At 43.1% G+C, this 21,916-nt stretch overlaps 1 protein-coding gene across 2 annotated transcripts in view; it reads left to right on the top strand.

Annotated features, from left to right (window-relative positions):
- FIBCD1 (fibrinogen C domain containing 1) overlaps nucleotides 1–21,916 on the top strand; it is a 67,328-nt gene that overhangs the window by 20,336 nt on the left and 25,076 nt on the right. For both annotated transcript variants that reach the window (XM_072632738.1, XM_072632740.1), the window contains 2 exons: nucleotides 6,926–7,076; nucleotides 7,930–8,066. In XM_072632738.1, the coding sequence (XP_072488839.1) occupies nucleotides 6,926–7,076; nucleotides 7,930–8,066 (288 nt within the window). The remainder of the gene's footprint in view (nucleotides 1–6,925; nucleotides 7,077–7,929; nucleotides 8,067–21,916) is intronic.

Raw genomic sequence — 21,916 nt, 5'->3', positions numbered from 1 at the left:
CTCTTAATGTTCTGAATCCTTTTATAATGTAAGTAATCACTCCCCGGTGTTTTCAGTTTTGCAAGTTTGAATTTTCTTTCATGGGTTTCCTTAAAGGGGACATACTTGTATTATCAACCCACACCTTCAAGACCCTGACAGCAAGCATATCACTATTTTCAGCTAAAATGCCATAATTAATTCTCAAACTAATTAGAGTCATGTTTACACTATTAGTGTCAACTACAGTAATTTGTTAGTTTAAACTGAGATCTTGCTAGTTTTGGTGTTGACAACTTCTTAAAGAAGAAATGACATTATTTTGCAATATGATTCATTTAAGAAAAGAGGGGGAGGGAATAAGCATTTGTTAAGCGCCTACTATGTGCCAGGCACTATTCTAAATACTTTCCAGATATTATGTCATTTAATCCTCACAATAGCTCTGAAAAGTAGGTGCTATTACTATCATCCCTATATTACAGTTGAGGAAACTGAGGCAAACAGAGTTTAAGTGGCTTGCCTATGGTCACACGCCTAGTAAGTTGACAGGCTGAATTTGAACTCAGGACTTCCCGACTCCTTGGCCAATACTCTATCCACTGCACCACCAAGCTGCATAATAAACATATTTTTTTTTTGCTTGATTTTACACCAACCTAATCTATACTTGTTTAAATATTTTTAACTACTTATTTTTAATACTTTATCAGTATGGATATTTCTTCCTTTAATGAAGGCTGCAGCCCCTCTTCTATCCTAGTAGATGGTCATTGTGGATTACTGTGGTGAAAAACCTCATCACTTCTTGGCCAGCCTTCTAGTGAGTCTCACCACCCTTAGCTAGGCTTGTCCCGAAATGATGGACATCAAGTCCATGGCCAGGCTCACACTCAAGTTTTTCTAGCTTACTGCCAAAGCTTCCTCCACTCCAAGGGCTAGCTCTTCAAAAGTTCCAATGCATTGGAGACTTTAGTAATGTCCTTATTATTTTATTTAATTTATACTGATTGATAAAATAGGAAGACCAGATTAGTGTCATCTCCAAAAAGCACTCTTCCTAACATACATAGGAACTTGATGGGAAGTCTCTGAGGTGTTCCCATAACTTTCTGCTATTTACACATTAATACAATGAATATATCAGAGTAAAGAAGGGGAAGCCTGGCCTTGAGAGCATAAGGTATAGCAGAGAAGGGTGTAGAGGAAGAAGGAGGTAAAAAAGAAAAAAATGGGAGGGAGGAGATAATGGAATTGAGGCAAAGTGGGGCACCAAGAGGCATAAGTAGGAGTTCCCAGTTGAGGGCTTTATGGTTTGGACAGTAGGATAGAGGTGGGGACAAAGGTTTATGGGATCACGGGATTAGGGTATTTAGAGTTAGACCAGGGTTTATGAATCTTCATTATGTCATGAACCCCCTTTGGCAGTTTGGTGAAGCCCATGGGCGCTTTTGGGGCAGCTAGGTGGCACAGTGGACAGAGTGCCAGGCCTGGAGTCAGCAAGACTCATCTTCCTGAGTTCAAATTTGGCATCAGATACTTACTAGCTGTGTGACCCTGGACAAGTCACTTAACCTTGTTTGCCTCAGGTCCTCATTGTAAAATGAACTAGAGAAGAAAAAGGCAAACCTGAATCTCTGCCAAGAAAACCCCAAGTGGGGTCATGAAGAGTCAGACACAACTGAAAACAATTGGACAATAACAATGGACTCCTCAAAATGTTATTAAATGAAGGAAATAAAGTTACAAAGGAAACCAATTATATTTAAATATAGTCATTAAAATGAAAAACAAAAAAGAAGCAGAAGCCAACCATTTTCATGGCTCGTAGGCTAAGAACCCCTGGCTAGTCTGACTCTAATTTTACAGATGAGGAGACTACAGGACAAAGTGCATCCTCTTCCTTCCTGATTACCTGGGATCCCTTCCCCACTCACCTCGGCATTCCTGAGAGCATTAAGCCTCAGCTCTCCTCTCCTCTAAGGACCACAGGATCATAGGTTTCTGAGATAGAGAAGTTAGGGATTATCTGTCTAGTTCAATTCCCTCATTTTGCAGATAGGGAAATCAAAGCCCAGGAAGAGAAGGCAGCTTGATGAAGCCAAGGATAGGGATAAATTGCCATGAGCATCTAAAGTCTTTGCCTATTAATGAAATAAGTCAACATACAGATGCAGAACCACCCCCCACCCTTTTAATTTTGGCAAAAAAAGCATTGTATATAGCAGGGCAGCTAGGTTGCATAGTGGAAAGATCTGGACCAGATTTGGAGTCAGGAAAACTCTTCTTCCTGAGCTCAGATCTGGCCTCAAACATTTACTAATTGTGTGACCCTGGACAATTGTGTGACCCTGTTTGCCTCAGTTTCCTCATCTGTAAAAAGGGTTAGAGAAGGAAATGGTAAATTATTCCAATATCTTTGCCAAGAAAACCCCAAATAGGATTATAACGAGTCAGATAGAACTGAAAAACTATTCAACAATAAAAATTCTATACAACTCACTAGCCCAAGTTTGTGAACCCCTCCCTAGTTCATTAAATCATTTCTGCTTGTTAGAGAAAGGACATGAATGGCACAGGTATGTGTTAATTGTATATATTCTGCTCTTCCTAGTAGGATTCCACCATCAACCAGGATTTGACTTAAACTAATAACGTTTATATAAATATAAACTAATAATATATAATATATTGACATATTATTAATTATATATAATATAATTATATATTATTAATTATATACAATACAATTATATATTAATTAATTAGATATTATTAATAATATATAAGTATAAATTGATAACATAAACTAATAATCACTGCCATTTATGCAGTGCTTTAAGATTTGCTGATCATTTTACAACCCATCTCACTTACACCCCCAAACAACTTTGAACAGAAATCCTGCAAGTATTTTTGTTTCTTGGCCAGATGTGTGATTTCATTGGTAACAGGGAATTTCAGGTGAGGAACTTCTTTTACCAACACAACTCTAACATTTTCTCTGCAGTTGGAGTCTTGGAAAGTTGCCTAGGGCATTGAGAGGTTGTGTGCTAAGACTCTCATTTCACAGCTGGGAAAACTGAAGTTAAGAGACTTGTTCAAGGTCACACAGCCAGTGTCTCTTCACTCCTGTTGCCAATCTTGTCATTTCTAGCTTCACAACATTTCTCACACCTGATTCCTTCTCCTCACTCACATAGTACCCAGCCCAGTCTAGGTCCTCATCACCTTGTACCTGGACGATTGCGACAACTGTCTAACTGGCTTCCCTTCTGTGGTTATCCCCCCTCTAACCCATCTTCCCCATAAGCCACCAAAGTGATTTTTCTGAAGTATAGGTTTGACCATGTTACTCTCACCCTCCCTCTACCACTCAGTACTGCAGTGGCTCCCTAGTACCTCTTGGATAAAATATAAAATTTTCTGTTTGACATTTAAAACTTTTCATAACCTGACTCCTTCCCACATTTCCAGTCTTCCTAACTCCCCTTCACAAACTCTATGGTCCAGCAACACTGGTATATTTGTCATCTCCATTTGCATTGGGTATCCCCCATGCCTAGTATGCCACCCCCTTCTAACTCTTAGCTTCCTTGCCTTCCCTCGAGACTGAATCCTACAGTCACCAGGAGCCCTTTCCAGGTCCCCTCAGCTGCTAATGCTGTCCCTTCTGAGATTCCCTTCCATCTCACCTGCACATATCCTGCTCATGCCTACTTACATACGGTTTTGTCCCACCCTACCCCCCATCAGAATGTGAGTTCCTCAAGGATGAGGACTATTTTTCCTTTTCTCTCTATGCCCAATGCTTAGTGCATTGTCTGGCACATAGTAAGTGTTTAATAAATGCTTCTTGACTTGACTTCAAGGGCAGCACTCAGACAGTTCTGGGTTCAAATTCTGTCTCCGACACTTACTATCTGTATGACCAGGGGAAAAAAATCACTTAATTTTTATGAGCCTCAGTTTCCTCATCTGCAAAATGGACAGGTAGCCTCTCCTTCATAGAATTCTTGTGATGCTGAAAAGAGATAAAGACTGTAGAGAGCTTTGTAAACTTTAAGGCAAAACACACCTGAAACTATTCTTCATATCAAAAATCTCATTAACAGCCATGCCAATAGCCAGGTATAGACATTAACCCAAGCAAGTTCCTTTCAGTGCACAGCCTGTCTCCTTGCCTACCATCCCCCAGCTATCCACTTGGAAAAGCATCTGGCCAACTTTCTAAGCTCTTCCCAACTGCCTCAGCCTGAACTCTTGCCCTTCTCCTATGCAGCCCTCACCACTGGTGTCTTCAGACGAGGCCAGTCTCGGAGACACAGCCACGAAACACAATGAGGAATCCGTCAGCCTTCCTCCGCTTCCTCCTCCCTTTCTTCCACATGGTTCTGTGTGTCCCCTAAATGCTAAGCACAGTGCTGAATAACCTCCTTCACTAAGGTTAAATCAGCAGGGGAATAGAAAGAATTGTATAGTCTTATTGCCTTTGGACAAACTAGAGAAACATTAAAAAATTTTCAAGCCCAAGTACATTTCTACTTCCCTTTCTCAAGTAACCTATTATCTTCCAAATGACCGACACCAGTCTGAAAATGTGGCAAGCTCCTCTTGAACTCCCCAGCAGGTTGAGGTTTTATTGTGATTTCTTCTTCCTCATTCAGAATTGAGGTCTGAGCCTGTACGCATGGTTCTGTCAAGCATGTTGTAGCCTTCTCTGGCCAGAACAATGGAAAACAAAAATTACACTCCCTCAGTCTGTTCAGTGCTACTGTTGGTCATAGAATCACACACTTAGGTCTGGAAAGGTAGTTTAGAGACCATCTAATGCAAATCCTCTTCCTCACTTTACAGAAGAAGAAACTGAGGAGCCATGGAGCAAAAGGACTCGCCCAAGGTTGTGCAGTGTGAGTTAGAGACAGGGGCAAAGACATTTGAAGAAATGTCATGGAAAGAAGAAGTTTTCTATTGGTTAGGGACAATTATCATCATCATAGGGCCGTGGGATCATAGATGGCTCACTACCTTAGAAGTCATCTAGTCTGTCCCCATCCTTCCATTTCACAGATGAGGAAGGTGAGGTCCAGAAGAGTTGAGTGAATTACTCAAGGACATAGAGGTAAAGTGGTAGGGTGGGCATGATTTATAACAATAATAATGGCTCACTTGTTACAGAGCTATAAGATTATTTTCTTGTTCAGATCTATGATTTCATTGGCCAGACGAACTCCAGGGATAGAAACTCCCTCCATTTATACTGATCAGGCAACTTACTCTTAGAGGGTTGTCTGGTATTCTGACAAGTTAAGTAACTTGCCCATGGCCACATAAATATTATGTTCCCTCAAGGTTTACAAACTACCACATGTGTTATTTATTACACCCTGCATGGAATAACAGAAGGAGCCCCAGAAAGAGAATCGAGGAACTTTTATTCAGATTTTTAACTCTGCCATTAACTTGCTATGAAAATTTAGGCAAGTCCTTTTTCCTAAGTAGGTCTCAGTTTCTCTGTCTGTAAAATGGATATAATGATGGAGAGAGGAAAAGGGACCTGCCCAAGGTCATGCTGCATTATTGACAAAACTTCCTTCCTTCTTGGGTATGTTGTGAGACTCCAATGAGTTAATAAATAGCAAAGCATTTTGAAAAGTCCAGAGGGCCATACAAGTATCCTGAGACTCCAGGTTCTGATTCCTGAAGTAGTGTGGCTGAAGGCTTAGTAGGGCTCTTCCTTGCCCCACTGCCCCTCCCTTCAACCTAACTCCAAATTTGTAATAAAAGGCAGTGTGGTGAAGAGGAAAGGGCCCTGACTCTAGGGTCCAAAGATCTGAGTTCAAATCTCCCTTCTGGAGCTTACCTGTGACTTTAGACAAATCACTTAACTTCCCTGGGCCTCAGTTTTCTCATCTGGAAAATAAAGAGATTGAGTTAGATGACCTCAGAGACTTCTTGTAGTGCTCGATCTATAATTCTAAACAGTGCACTTAGTCTGGGGATTTTCCTGCTCTCTCTTAAGGCCTTTGGTAAAAAAGACTTGATACCATCAGGAATGCATAAGGACGTATTATATGTTGATTTTCCTGATAGACTATAAGCTCCCTGAGGGCAGAGACTTTCACTTTTGCCCTAGCAAGGTGCTGAAGAGTAGGTACTTAATAAATGCTTACTGGTTAATTAATTGGAATGGAGTAGGACAGCAAAGTTTAGGAAGGATGAAGAAAGCCATTGGCTCTTGGGCAATTGAACATCTATTAATCACCTTCTGTATTAAGTCCCTATTCTAGGTACTTTGATATAAAGATGGAAAAAAATTAAAGGCACCAGACCTCAATAAGCTTATGGTCTAATGTTGTTCAGTCATATCCATTTCTTCATGACTCCATTTGAGGTTTTCTTGGCAAAGATAGTGGAATAGTATGCCATTTTCCTTGCAAGGAATTGAAGCTGTACAGTCTAATAGAGGGATACATGTCTACAAATAAGTATGATACAAGGTGGCCTGATATGGGTGGAAATAGCACCAAATTCAGGGTTAGAAGATGGAACTGTCTAATTCTACTCCCATTTATTTACCTATATGACCTTGGGCAAGTCACTGAACCTCTCTGGGTCTCAATTTCCCCATCTACAGATGAAGAGCCCTAGGTCCCAGGCTATGCCTAAAAGAGAAGCACTCTAAGAGAAGGTGGGGAGGAACCATGGGATCATTGATTTTGAGCTGGGAGGTGGTCAAGTCCTATAGATGAGGAAACTAAGGTGCAGAGAGATTGAGATCCTCTAGGCAGAGACAACGTTCAAGCCCAGGCCCTCTGATTCCCCATCCTATGCCCTTTCCACCAGGAGCCCTGCCTCAGAAATTGTTTTGTGTGTTTTCTGGCTGCTCTCTTCCCAAGTTGACTCGGTGTCCTTCCTTCCTTCCCTTCCCACGCCGGTGCTACAGCTCCTCTCCGAGAGCCAGAGCAACATGGCCCACCTGATGAGCTCCGTTAGTGATGTCCTGGACACGTTGCGAGGGGCTGCACGGCCTCGAATCAAGGCTGACCTGCAGAAAGTTCCTTCCAGGGGGGCCAGGCCAAGGGGCTGTTCTAACGGTGAGTAAGCTTATCCTTTCCTGTGCCCATCAGGCCTCCTCCCCCCAGTCTATACCCCATGTCAGACTGTGAGCAAATCCGGGGCAGGGGCTGTCTTTTTGCCTTTCTTTGAATGCCCGATGCTTAGCACAGTGCCTAGCACTCAGTAAGTGTTAGATAAATGTTTACTATGGACAGCTAGGTGGTACAGTGGATAGAGCACTGGACCTGGAGTCAGGAAGACATCTTCCTGAGTTTAAATTCAACTTCAAACTCTTACTCACTATATGACCCTGGACAAGTCACTTAACCTTGTTTGCCTCAGTTTCCTCATCTTTAAGATGAGCTTCAGAAGGAAATGGCAAACCACTTCAGTATCCTTGCCAAGAAAACCCCAAATGGGGTCATGAAGAGTTGGACATGACTGAAAGACAATTGAAAATGTTTGCTGTCCCAGAGGACAGGCCAGCTCTCATTCCCCAGATGTAGCAGCAGCTGCATAGCCCTATAACAAGGACAAAGGGCTGAGAACTGTTTTCTAGGGGAAATAATCTTCCCTACCTTTCAAAACTGTTCACTCTTAGAGCTTCAGTTCCTTCCACAAGATCAATCACAACTGGATCCTACATGCAGGAGTGTGCACACACACATGAACACACGCGCGTGCACACACACACACACACACACACACACCTGCCCCAGTCCCGAAGACTAGACTGACACACAGACAAAAGGAGACACAGCCCCAGACAAGGTTCCATTGCTTTCTAGAGAATGCGATGAACTAGACAGGAAGCTATGTCCTAAAACTTCCTAACTTGCCCTGCTGTTTTTCTCCCCTCCCTAATGTTTCTGGCTTCATCTCTTCTTCCAGGCTCCCGCCCAAGAGACTGTCTGGACATCTATGCCAGCGGCCAGCAGGAAGATGGAATTTATTCTGTTTTTCCCACTCATTACCCCTCGGGCTTCCAGGTCTACTGTGACATGAGCACTGATGGAGGGGGATGGACGGTGAGTCTGCCTGCCCCAGAGGCAAACTCTTCCAGACATAAACACTCTCTAGCTCCCTGTGGTTGGTGATGTGTCTGAGATATGACTAAAGAAGGCTTGCAGATAAATTCACAACATGCTAGCCTACAGCCTTCTTTGACCAGTCCATCCTCCCTAAGGTAGTGAAAACAAGGATCACCCTCGTGTCGGAGACAAAAATCCGTGTCATTTGTTACTCCCCCAGCACAACAAATCACTTGCCTTGAGTGGGTGGCTATTATTTTTAATGAGATGAGTCTATACTTGTCTGTTTTCCAAATGCTGAGTAAAGGAAAGGGGAATAGTAGAAAGAGAACTGCACACACACAGAAAAAAATATACATTTATTAAGTGCCCATTATGTGCCAAGGAGTGGGGATACAATGGCAAAAAAGATAACTCTATTCCCAAAGAGCTCACAGTCTAATGGGAGAGGCAACATGTAAACAACTATGTACAAGAAAGCTAAATACAGGAAAAATGGGAGAAAATCAACAGAGGGGAAATACTAGAATTAAAGAGCGACCAGGAAAGACTTCTTGTAAAAGCTGCAATTTATTTATTTTGAACAGAGTTAAGTGACTTGCCCAAGGTCACACAGCTAATGAGTGTCTGAGGCCAAATTTGAACTCGGGAAGATGACTCCAGGTCTGGCATTCTATCCACTGTGCCACCTGGCTGCCCCTGGAAGGTGGGATTTTAGATGGGACTTTCAGGGAAGTGAGGGAAGCTAAGAAGACAAGACAAGAAGGGGGAGCATTCCTGGCATAGGGGCAGCCAGGGAAAATGTCTTGAGTCAGATAATGGAGTGTCATGTTCAGAAAATAAGTAGCAAGGAAGCCAGTGTTCCATTGTGAATCTGAGTACCTGGGTGCTCTGCACCATCTGGGAGCTTTTGCAACATTGACTAGTTCGGTGACTCTTGGGAGCTCTAACACCACTGTGCTTTTGCTTTGGTTTCTTTTCCTTGTTCCTGTACCTTGTTTCACCTTTTAATGTAAAAGACCCCTGGGGTAATAAAGAACTCAATTTTTTTAAAAAGGATAGAAGGTAAAGGAAGACTGTAAAGGTGGAGGGGAAGGTTATGAAGAGCTGTGAATTTTAAACAGAGGATTTTATATTTAATCCTGGAGGGGATAGGGTGCCATTGGAATTTATTAAGTAGGGTGTGTGTGTGTGTGTGTGTGAGAGAGAGGGGGGGGGAGGGAGGGAGGGAGGGAGAGAGACAGAGAAAGGGGGAGATAGAGAAAGATGGTCAGAACCTGTGCTTTAAGATCTCTTTGACAATCAAGTGGAAAAATGGATGGGAGTGGGGAAAGATTCATGGTAGAGAGACCAACCAGCAGATTATTGCAATAGTCCAGCATGAGGTAAAGAGGGTCTTCACCAGAATGATGGCAGTGTCAGGGGAAGAAAGGGAGATATGTGGGAGAAGTTACAAACAATCAATAGGACTTGGCCACTAATGAGATACGGGATATGGGAGAACAAGGATGAAACCTAGGTTGTGAGGTCAAATGACCAGAGATGGGAAACCAGGAAGAAGAGAAGGCTTGTGGAGGTGGGGCTTGGGGAGAAAGAATAAAATTAATTCCATTTTAGATGTGTTGAGTTTAAAATGTCTCCAGGATATCCAGTTTGAGATATGCAGTAGGCTGTTGGAGATGTGAAACTAGAGGTCAGCAAAGAAATCAGAGCTAGAAAAGATCTGAGAAACAACATGAGATGTTGATTGAATCATCTGATGATTCAATGAGCTGTTGAAGTCACCAGGTGAAATACTGTAGAGGGAGAAGAAAAGATGGTCTGGGAGCAAGCTGTCTGGGACGCCAGTTATTGTGGGTGACAGCAAAGGAGACAGAGAAAGAGCAGCCAGATAGTTATGTTCACGGCACAAGCAATGCCAGAGTATTAAGGAGAAGAGAGTGATTGACAGGGTGAAAGTTTACAGAGAGGTCAAGGACAAAAGTTTGAGAAAAGACTATTAGATTTGGAAATTAAGAGATCATAAATAACTGGAAAGACGTTTTGGTTCAATAATTAAGTCAGAAGCCAGACTGTAAAGAGTTAAGAAAATAGTGAGAGGAAAGGAAGGAAGGAAAGGAGGAAGAAAGGAAGGAAAGGAGGGAGGGAGGAAGGAAGGAAGGAAGGGATTCATCTATCGTAGATAGCTTTCTCAAACACTTTGACCGCAAAAAGGAGGATAGAGGATAGCCAGAAGTAACGGATGGGTAAAGTGAGGATTTTTTTGAGGATGGGGGAGAAATGTTTGTCAGCAGTAAGGAAGCAGCCAGTAGACAAGGGGAAACTGATGATTAGTGAGAGAGAAGGGATGACAGAGCAGCACAGTCTGCTGGAGAAGACAGGATGGAATGGGATCACTTGTGCAGAGGTTGGCCTTGGCATGGAGAAAGATAATCCTATCATGTGAGACAGGGGTAAAGGAGGAGATAGAGGCAGAAGACATCTGAGTGAAGGGGGGGAAGAGGGAGTTTTCAGTAAATGGCCCCAATTTTTTTCAGTAAAATATGAAGTAAGGTTCTCAGAGAAGAGGATGAGGAGAGGGGAGCCATGGGAGGTTTGAGGAGAGGTGATAAGTTTTGGAAGAGCAACTGTGAAGAATGGAAAAGTGAGTTGATCAGGGAGGTGTAAAAGAATTGCCTGATAGCAATGAGGGCCCAGGTGAGGTTATGTAGCATAAATTCATGGTGGACCCAGTCAGAATGGTTGCATGATTCTCCTCTGACACTGGCTACCAATATGACCTTGGGTAAAATATTTCCTCTCTTAACCTTCATCAAGAGGGGAGTAGAGGAGATGATAGCTAAGGCCCCTTCTAGCTCTACAATGTAGGAGACGTTTCCATGCTTGGGGCCTGGAACCCTTCTGTTGATGTGTTCCCTCTCTTCTCACCAATCTAACCTATCTATAGCAGAGTATCAAGTGTCTACAGGAAGCAGGGATTTGGCCATAGCTTCTACAAAGGGAGGAAGAATGAATTTGCAGGATAGTAGGAATTTAGAGCCAGAGGAGATCTTGGATATTACTGTGTCCAATCCCTTGATCATACTGATGAAGAAACAGAGGCCCAAAGAAAGGAAGCAACTTGCCCTTGATTGTATAGCTAGTGAGTAGCAGAACTAGGATTCAAATCCAGGGCTTTTGACCCTAAATTAAGTGGTCTCTTTTGCTTCCTTGCCTCCCAAATTCTAAGTTGGCCCAAAGTTAGTCCCATTGGGTAACCTATGTTAAATAGGGTCATGTCATATAAACAAATCTTACTCTCTCCGCCCTTAAAATTCTGGTGAGTATTCTTGACTATATGTACCCTGTGTTTTTTTTCTGATTAGAGGCTACTTCTGATTTCCTCAGGGCTGGAGGGGGGAGGAGGTGGAGAGAAAGAGAGAAGATCAAGAGGATGGTAAAAGTACCAATCACTAATGGATTATGTATGGCAATTATGATCAAGAGGTTAGTTGCTGATAAGGGCTGTGAGGCAGGACTATAGGTTAAAGGACCCGGCACATCAATTACACCAATTGAAGCCTGAGTTTTAAAATAATTTTTAAAAGTAATTTTACTACATTTTAATTATTTTAATTTATAATTTAAAAATAATTTTACACTAATTTCTCTCAACTGGGCAAATGTACTTTAAATAACATAATTATTAGCACATATTATCATTTTGCTTTGCAATAAAAATTATCATCTTATTCTCTCTAGTACGTGCAAATGTACCATGTCCACTGACACAGCTAGGATATTTAGTAAGCCATGGGAAGGGGCATATTATGACAGCAACCAGCTTGGATATCAGTTGGATAACACTTTGAGATTCATTGGTAGCTTATGGTTGGGAAACCATGCCTTAGAAGCTTAGTAGACAGTAACTGCCTTGTAAAGGCCCAATCTCCAGAACTGAGGGGCTCCTGAAATTCAGAGAGATCCCCATGCCTGCAACGTAGGAGATAGGGAGGAATATGAGCTGGCCATGACTGGGGATTACAGCAGCAATGGGAAAATGAATCTGCCAAACCACTCTTTCTCTAGCCTTCCAAAGGCTGGTAGACTATGGGTCCAAATTTGGGTCAACTGCCCATTTGCCTGGTCATGCTGTGAGTGCTGTGATATGCTAGAAAAGGGACAGTCTTCAATGTCTAGGAAAGATATTTATGATGGATGCACAGAGCCACCAACCACAACACATCTTTCCTCAAGGAGGAAGTTGATGTTGACTATTTTAAAGTATTGATTTCAAAGCCAAGAGATATCTAGGGAAAAGTTTGGCTTCAAATAAAATAAGTGACCAAAAAGAAGAAGGAAGGGAGTTAGCCAGGGGAATAAGATAGTGATTGGGGGAGGGATAGTGAAGAGTTAGTGAAAGCTGAAAGGAAGAGATCATTCAGTGGAAAAGAAAGGGCAAGGGTAGGAAGAAGTAGAGTTTGATATAGGGCAGGTCATTAGAGCTAGTGATACAGAATCTTAGACTTCTCAGAAGAGTTAAAAGACAAACACGTCACCAATCATGTCTTCAGGCTCCAAAGGAGAGATTCTGAATGCACTCAGTACACGTCTGGAAGTTGAAAGCTCTTTTGTTCTCTGGGTCCACAGAGGAACTGAGTTATGGTGTATCTCTGCCTTCAGAGATTCCTCGGAGTGAGGCTTAGAAGAAAAAGCTACTGTTGTAGCCCAGAAATCAGAGTTAAGGGTTAGGACAGTGTTAATAAAAGACTGAGACACCAGCAGAAGTGATGGATCTTCCCCTCTCTATTGGACTTGGGACTAATCTCGGGGGAAGTCATTCAGGATTTGGGCTGGAAGGCGAGTTATTTCAACTGAGTTAGTATCAGGAAGGTTACAAGAGAAGTCAATAAGGAACTCTGCTATGACACCAATCTTCCACTCAGGGGCTGGGATCTGAAGCTTTGGCACGATAAAGAAAAAAACACTCAGAAAAAGCAGTTATCATGTGAATAGCACTAGCCACAGCAAATAAACATTAATATCCATTCTGGCTTCCATCAAAACCAATCTCTCTCAAGGTACCTACAGGCATCTGTTAAGATCAGTGCCCTGCCAAAGTGAATCGCTTAGAAACTCAATTGTTGTTTGGGAAGGAGATGGAAGCCCCTCCTGCCACCAGTTACCATCCATTCTCATTATGGCCCATGTCCAAACTGCCTGTCCTCAAATTTCACCTCCTGATTGCTCTCCCAGGCAGACCAGCCAGGCTCGAGCTACAGTTCCCCCAGAGAGACAGATTGGAACATCTTACCAAAACCCCACCCAAGTGAAAACAGAGAAAGAGGGAGCCAAGGAGCTGGCCATAATCTGGAGTAGGACATCTAGCATTCCAGGTTGGCCCTCAGTGACTTCTAGCTACCCTGACAGTTTAAGAGGTCCCCGTCTTGGGAAAGCAGTGAACCTTAGCTAGAGGAAGTGCCAGGTCAGGCCAGGGTTGAGGACCAGGACTTATGGTATCTCTCATACTAGGATTCAACAACTGGATAAGTGTCCTGGATGCATTAGACAAGACCTGTGCATCAGATGAGACCCCAAAGCCCAATGCAGTGACCTTTTGGGGCTTTTTTCTTACCTTTATAAAACTCGCCCTGAACAGTCCCTAGATATACAGCGGGATCCAGGCAAGTGACAGCACTAGCTGGAAGGAATTGCCTCAGTTCTGGTCTAAGCAGAATCATAGAATCACAAATTTTCAGAACTTGGGGCAGACCTTACAGGTTGTCTATTCCATCTAATACCAAACAGGAAACTCTATGCCAGCACCTCCAACATGCTGTCATTCAGCTTCTACTTGAAGACCTCCTGTGACAGGGAACTCATTCCTCTCAAGGCAGTTTTAATTATAAGGACTCCCTCCCCCATATTGATTTTTAATGTTTCTGTCTAATTTTTATTCACTGAGAAGCAAGGAGAACAAATACAATCTCTTTTCTACATTATAGCTTCCTGATCTGAAATTTCCTGATCTGAAAAATAAAAATAAAAGGGTGGCACTAAATGAACTCTAAGGTCTTTTCCAGCTATAAAGCCTCTGATCTTATCCTGCAAACTCTTAAATGTGTGGAGACAGTGATCAGAATTGGTGGTGCAAAGGAAAGAGAACTGAATCAGGAGTCTGAAGATCTGGGTTCGAATCTTGCCTGTCATGTCACCACTTACTAGTTGTGTGACCTTGGGCAAGTCACTTTATAAGGGACTTATCTATAAAATGAGGGGGGACTAGATGATCCTTAGGGTCCCTTTCAGTACTCAGTTATAATCCCATAACAATTTCCCTTTCAACTGACCCCTTTAAAAAAAAATTTTTCTGGGTTAAGTGACTTGCCCTGGGTTGCACAGGTAGTACATGTCAAGTATCTGAGATCCGATTTGAACTCAGGTCCTCCTGACTCCAGAGTCAGTCTCTATCTACCGAACCTTCTAGCTGCCCCAAGCTTATTCTTGTGGGCCATGGTTTCCAGTCCTCTCAATCTCCTAATCCCTCTCTTTTGCATATACTTTCGCTTGATGAACGTCCTTTCCTCAAATGTGAGAGCAGGACATGCCCATGAGAAGTAAGGAGCCATTTTGATTCAAATAAAGGTCTTCTGACTCCCCATCCAGTACACCTTCCCCTATATCACAAGGTGGCCCAGTAATCTGGGTCAGGGTAAGACAGAGGCCACTCAAGCATTGAGAGGAGGAAAGGGCCTCTTCATCACAGTCCCCACCTCTCCCTGATTCCATGATCTCCTGAGGTTCTATAAGAGGACTTGGTTGAGATACCTACCAGTGATAAAGCATTGGAACCACCATATCAAAGAAAAAACAAACAAACAAACAAAACCTGTTCCTGCCCTCAAGCTGATTCTAGTCTAGATGAGGAGACCATAAAACGAAAGCCTAAAACATCTGGCACATGATTGGTCCACACAGCCAATGCTTTAGGATGGGGTTCATAACCTTTTTATGTCACGGACCCCTCTCACAGTCTGGAAAAGCCTAAAGACCTTTTGAGAATAATAGTTTGAAATGCAAGTAATAAAATATATAGGATTACATAGGAAACCAACAATTGAAATTGCTGTTGTCCAGTTGTTTCAGTTGTGTCCAACTCTTCATGACTCCATTTAGGGTTTTCTAGGCAAAGGCTTTGGAGTGATTTGCCATTTCCCTCTCCAGCTCATTTTGCAGATGAGAAAACTGAGGCAAAGTGGCTAAAGTGACTTGCCCAGGGTCACACAGGTAGTAATGGTCTGAGGCCAGATTTAAAATCAGTTAGATGAATCTTCTGACTCCAAGCACAGAGCTCTATCCACTGTACCACTTACCTGCCCATTATTGAAATAGTTACCAAAATTTTTTTTTTAAACCACATACAAATTAAATTCATGGATCCCCTGAAATCTATCCATTAGTTTCAGAGAAACCATTATGGGAGAGATCAGGGAAGACTCTAAGGCTGAGCCAGTCTTCCTTACTCACTTCCCCTGACTAGAAAGAGCTACCAGCTTCTCTAAGTTTACAGCAAAACTCTCATTGTATAGAGGTGGAGGGAGGAGATAGGGACTCTAAAGAGGAGACAGGGAAGTGGCCCATAATATAGGTAGGATTAACTTGATGCTGAGAAACTGAAGCATCTAAAGAGGGATATTTAAAGAAACCCAGCTAGCTAGTCCTGCATATACTGGGAATACTTAATGTCCTGATAAAAGTCCCCAAAGGGAAGAATTTGGTGGCTAGCTTCCATAAAGGGCTGACAAGCCTCGGTGTTAGCTTCTCCAATGGACTCAAACTGGCAAGAACCGGGCCGGGTTCTCCTGTTGCAGCCTCCTCCTCAAGGAAGAGTTAACAGAGCACAAAGAACACTGATGAGGAATTCAGAGAGATCTGGGACCTTGTCCTGGCCCTGTGACCAGTGCACTGTGGGACCTCTTGCTTGAGTCAGGTCTTAGGGAAGTCATTCTTTTGTCTTTCATTCTTTAGCAGAAGATACAATTTCTAGTTGGGCTTTTATGGTGCATGCCCATAGTCCCTGTTCCCTGCTTCTAGGGAGGCTCAGACTGGTGGGTCACTTGAGTTTGGGAGTTCTGAGCTGAGACCTGAGTTCAAATCCAGCTTCAGACCCTTCCTAGCTGTGTGACCCTGAACAAGTCACTTAACCCCTGTTTTCCTCAATTTCCTCATCTGTAAAATGGCAATGATAAGAGCTCCTACTTCTCAGGGTTGTTGTGAGAATCTGATGAGATAATAATTGTAAAGTACTTAGCACAGTACCTGGCACATAGTATGTGTTATATAAATGTCAGCTAGTAGTAGTAGTGTAGTAGGAGTAGTAGCATAGTACTAACAATGTAGTATAGTAGTAGTAATAGTATAGCAGTAGTAGCACAGTATTAGTAATGTAGAAGTAGTAGTATGGTAGTAGTAATAGTGTAGTGGTGGTGGTGGTATAGTAGTACAGGAGGAAGAGGAGGTCTAAAGACAATCAGGTGTGTCCTCACCAAGTCTAGCAGTGAGTCCCCTCGAGTAGGAAGCCACAAGGCTGTTGCCTAAGGAAGGACAAACTGGCATAGATCAGAAAAATGGAACAGGCTCAAGCTTCCTTGCTGAGCAGCATTGGGGTCAGGCTCATGATCAAGAGAGGGAACCTCAGTTCCCCACTCCCCCCCAAAAAGATACCATTTCTTCTGGGCTGTCTCTAAGGGACTGAGGTGCCAGGACACTTCATGCAATTTTCTTTCTTCCTCAGTTTAAAATGAGTATCCATAATGTCACAGATCTGGAAGGGACCTCAGAGACCATATAGTCCATCTATCTCATTTTACAGATAAGGAGACTGAGGCCTAGAGAAGTTAAATGACTTGCTAAGAGTCATAAATCTAGTAAGTATCTGAGGCAGGACTAAAACTCATGTCTTCTTGACTGCAGGTCCCACACTATCTACTTCATCACCTAGTGGTCCCAGGGTAATTAAGTGACTTACCCAGGATCACATGGCTGGTATGAATCAAAGGTGGGATTTGAACCCAGGTCAAAGCTAGAGATTTTTTGTCTGCACCTAAGTCCCAGGGCAGAAAGAGAAGTCACAGAAGAACAACCTGGAGTCTAAGAAAGACAGGTGACTGGGAAGGGCAGTTTATATACAATCCCGTGTGTTATTCTGCCTCGGAGTCTTTTTTTAGCATCAGCCACTGGAACTACGTCCTTCTCCTTCACTAGGATGGTCAGTCCATTCCTCATGCCCTAGGAATGGTTTTCCTTCTTGCCCTCCAGAAAGAGCATTCATTTCCATGAGGGAATCCTCCCAAAGACTTCAGAGTTGGGAAACCTGAGAGCAGCGTAGCCCTCACTTGGGGTCATGAGAACTGAGGGCCAGTTGTGAATGCATCACAGCAAGATCTTGTCACCAGAATCAATCCATCTGCAGACCTGCTCCTCTTGCGACATCACCATAACTTCCTTCATCAGAGAAGTGCAGAGAAGCAAAAAAAAAAAAAAAAATGAGCTGCAAGTTCTCTGAGGCATTTAATGCCACATCAGGTCAGCAGGTTCAGAACTGCTTCTAATTGGCTCTCCTGCAAGCAATATTTTTTCTCCTCTTTCCTTCCCTCTCTTCTACCTGCAGCTCTCAAAGAGGGAGGAAAAATTCTTTCCTCTTTGAACACATCAAAGAAACTGCTTCCAAGCTGATCCTTGACTGCCAGGGGAGCCGTCTCTGTGAGAGATAAGAAGACAACTGGGCCGGACACTGAGATTGAATTTGTCACCCACAGGGGCTGCAGCTCCATCCCAGAAGCCCAGCTCTGTCTGCCAGATTGCTAGGAAGTAGGAAGGAAATGCTGCCTCACCCTTAGCCCAGAAGACAGACAGATTTCCCCCTTGAGTTGCAAGGCTGTGATAGGAGGGGAATCCGGGACCCAGACCTCTTTGTTTGCAAGGTCTGGGAACTAGAATTGAAGGCAGCACTTCTGAGGACAGCTCTGTGTTCGATTTGTGACTAGAACATCATGAGACTGTTTATTATAACAAATAAGAAACATTATAATTAATAAGAAATAGCAACAGCAGCTGAGCAGAAATGATCAGCCAATAACTATTGTCCTTTGAGGTGATCCCCAGGGAAGGGCTTGTTGCAGTGAGACTGACATCATTCTAACAATGTGGTGGAATGGAAAGAGTTCTAGACTGGGAGTCAAAGAAGCAAGCTCTACCATCCTATTCCCTGTGAGACCTACAGGCAAGTTGCTTAACTTCCCTGGGCCTCAGAGATCTAAAGCAGGGGTGGGGAACCTTTGAGCAGAATATTTGTTCTGTGAAGTTTGGAGGCAGTAAAAGGGCCACACTTGAGGACCTAGAGGGCCACATGTGGCCTCTAGCCTGGAGCTTCCCCACCCCTGACCTAGTGGAAATCAAGTCCAACTTCTTCATTTCATAGATGAAGATATTAAGCTTCTCTTACAGTGCCAGAACTTCAGTCCTAACCATCTTCCATGAGAGAGAGAGTCTATGGTTTGAAATCTTTTCCCTCACAGAAAACCTTTATTCTTTGAGGATGTCCCCAATTTTTTGGAACCAGTTAAAAGCTAGGGTGAACAGTCACTGGAAAATGCAGTTGGGATCAAAAATGAAGGGGAACAGTAGAATATTGAGACTAGTCTTCTTGGAGTCACTTGCAAAGTGAGCCTGAAGGTAATCCCCAAAGAACACTGGATTTGGATGCAGGGAACCAAGTTCAAATCCTGCCTTGGTCACTCCTTGTGTGACCTTGCCTGAGTCATTTCATTTTTCTGGGTCTCTGTTTCCTCATTTGTTTCAAAATGAGGTTAGACTAGTTTATCTATAAGGTCCTTTCTCGTTTTAAATAATACAGGCGGATAGCTAACATTTATATATCACTTTAAGGTTTGTAAAGCTCCTAGCATCCTCATCTCATTTTATCCTCACAACAACCCTGGAGGTTAGGTGCTATCATTACTATATTATTTAAAATAATTAAATGTAATAAAAATAATTATAATAAACAATAATTTATGATAAATAAATATTTTATAATAAATATAATAATGATTAAATAAATAATAAACTATAATAATTAAATAGTTAAAATGTAGGGATGGGGATGAGACCTGTGGATTTACCGCATAAGGATAAATATCTCTATCAGTGTAGATCTATTTCTTCTTTGCCACTTACAGTCTCAGAGAGTTACCCAGAACACAGAGAGGCTTAGAGACTTGCCCAGGATCACACAGACAGATTGTATCTGATTGTGATTCGAACCCCCATCTTTCCAGCTCCAAGTCCAACTCTTTATCCACTATGCAAGGCTGCATCTCTAACTTTAGGATCCTGCAAAATATCACAAAGGAGAGGAAAGAGGAAATAAGCACTTATTAAGTGCCTACTGTGTACCAGAAACTGTGTTAAGCACATTAAAACGGCCTCGTTTGCTCCATGAGTGATGGAATCATTGCTGTGGCCAGTGACCAGCCCCCTCAGGGACCCCTTTGGAAGATGACACTCGTTTGGATCTACTCCTCCTCATCCAGGTGCTCCAAAGCCCATGCCACCTTTGAGCAACAGTCCCTACCAACCCTCTCTTCACAGAGGATGAAGCTGGCAGAGGGCACATATCTAGTTCAGGTATTCTCCAAGTACAATCTGCAGGTTAGTATCCTATGGGAGTATCAGTTTAAACAAGACCATTTCTAGGTTTTTGTTCTTGACATTAGAGTCATTAATAAGAACTAAGCATTGGCTCACCCAAAGTAACATTCACGTTTCCCATGAAGTCTGGAAAGGGGAGGGTTTGGGACGTCCCCTCTCTACACAGCCCTGTCCCTCATGCCCACACCTACTCTTAACCATTTGCTCAATCACACACTATCTTGATATTGTAAGGAATATGGCAGACAAAATACCTAGAGACCTGAGGTTGTCTTAACAAAGGCCAAGTTATCCAGATCCAGGGAGGTGATAGTTTAGGTACTTTCTACCTTGGTCAGACCACATCTGGGGTATTTCATTCTGGGTCCTAAATTTTAGGAAGGACATTGCTAAGAGAGCGTCTTGATGAAGGTGATTAGGAGGGGGATGGTTGTGGGGGTCAGTCAAGCTATATAAGGATCAGTTCAAGGAACTGACATGCTTAGCCTGGAGAAGAAAGAATATAAAAATGGGGCAGAGGGGGTGGGGACATAATTACTGTCTTTCCAGTATTTTAAGGGCTGTCATAAGGAAGAAGGATGGACTTGTTCTGCCTGGCCTCAGAAGGCAGAACAAGGGCTAATGGGTGGGAGTTACAGAGAGACAGATTTAATTCAGAGTAAGAAAAGACTTCAAATGTAAAAAGCATCTAAATTAGGGGTGGAGAAGGGCTCGTGGGGTCTTCTAGATCCTTAAATGCACCCTTCTGACTGAATTCAGGCCCCATGCGGCCTTAAGACTGCAGGCTCCCCATCCCTGGTCTAAATGCAGATTGGGTTATCTCAGGGGATAATGGGTTCCCCATCACTAGAGGTTTTCAGGGGGAAGCTCATAGCCATTTGTTAGATGCTAGGTACAGGGAATACTTGTTCAGGTATATGTTAGCTGGACAGCCTCTGAGGTCCCTTCCAATTCTGCAATTTTGTGATGAGACCACTAAGGTCTAGGGAGCTGGATCATGGGGGTCATTAGAACCACCATGGATTTCAATAATCCCTGGATGATTGAATTATTATCTATAAATTGTTATATAATTATTATTATATTGTTATAATCTCCTCTGTAAGAGGTGAGCAAGGGGTGGGGAATAAGGGATGTAAAAAGAATTCATTCTCACCTTCCTTCCCCAAAGTAAAACACCCAGACAAGAGGACAGCAGGCTTAGGAGGAGAGCAGTCAGAGTTTAGGGGGAGCCCACCTCCCCAGCTGACTCAGGAGAACAGCAGTACCCCAGAAAACTCAATCCATGTCTCTTCCACCATGGCAAACAATTGCCAGCTTCTGACTGCGTCCTTTTCACGCCCACTGGCTCAGCTTCCAGAAGCTCAAGGTTGATTGTCAGAGTACTGGAGTCGAAACTCAGCATCTTGTGTGTTTTCCCAACCCACCTGGGGCTGTGTCTGACAAATACACAAAACAGTTAGATGATCTGGCCCCAGGTTTGTATGTGGTTGGTTTTTTTTTTTCTCCCCTGCCTCAAGTTAAGCTTTTTTTCCTTCTTCTGAAACCACCAGCCACCATATGCAGGGCCATTTGGATCAGTGCTAATCCCTTGGCAAACACATCCCTCTTCCAGGCTGTGCGGGAAAGAGATGGGACCAAAGTCTGCCTGCTTATGCTTGGCTTTGAAATCTTTAACCAAGAAAAAAAATTCCGACTTCCTGCACGTGGCTCTAGCTCAAAAGGAACATCAGGAGACAGGGCCCAGCTTTTCTGTTCATCAATAACTTTACAACTGGAACCGAAAGGGAGAAACTCCAGGAACCGGGCAAATTAATATTTTAGTTTTAAATAAATAAATAGCTATTTTTTATTGTTTTTTTAACCTAAGGGGGAAATTCATATTTTATGAGGGAGGGAGGGAGAGAAGAGGCCACATCCATCCACTGGCCCAGCTCTTTCCTCTCTTTTCTTCCCTTCCAAGGACTATGACTTCTGATCATCTCAGTGTGTCTGCCCTTGGGTCTCCATTCTTTTGGTTGACCTGTTGGTGTCACAGTGGTACCGAAAACTCCACCCCCTCCTCCTTGCCCTTTATTCTTGGTCCCAAGAGTCCTGCTGCCTGTTCTCTCCATTCACAGGCATCAGGCAAGAAAGGGTGTGATCTTTTCTGGCAG

Source organism: Notamacropus eugenii, chromosome 1 (assembly GCF_028372415.1).
Source record: "Notamacropus eugenii isolate mMacEug1 chromosome 1, mMacEug1.pri_v2, whole genome shotgun sequence".
Lineage (NCBI taxonomy): Eukaryota > Metazoa > Chordata > Mammalia > Diprotodontia > Macropodidae > Notamacropus > Notamacropus eugenii.
This window is presented reverse-complemented; position numbering and strand designations above follow the sequence as displayed.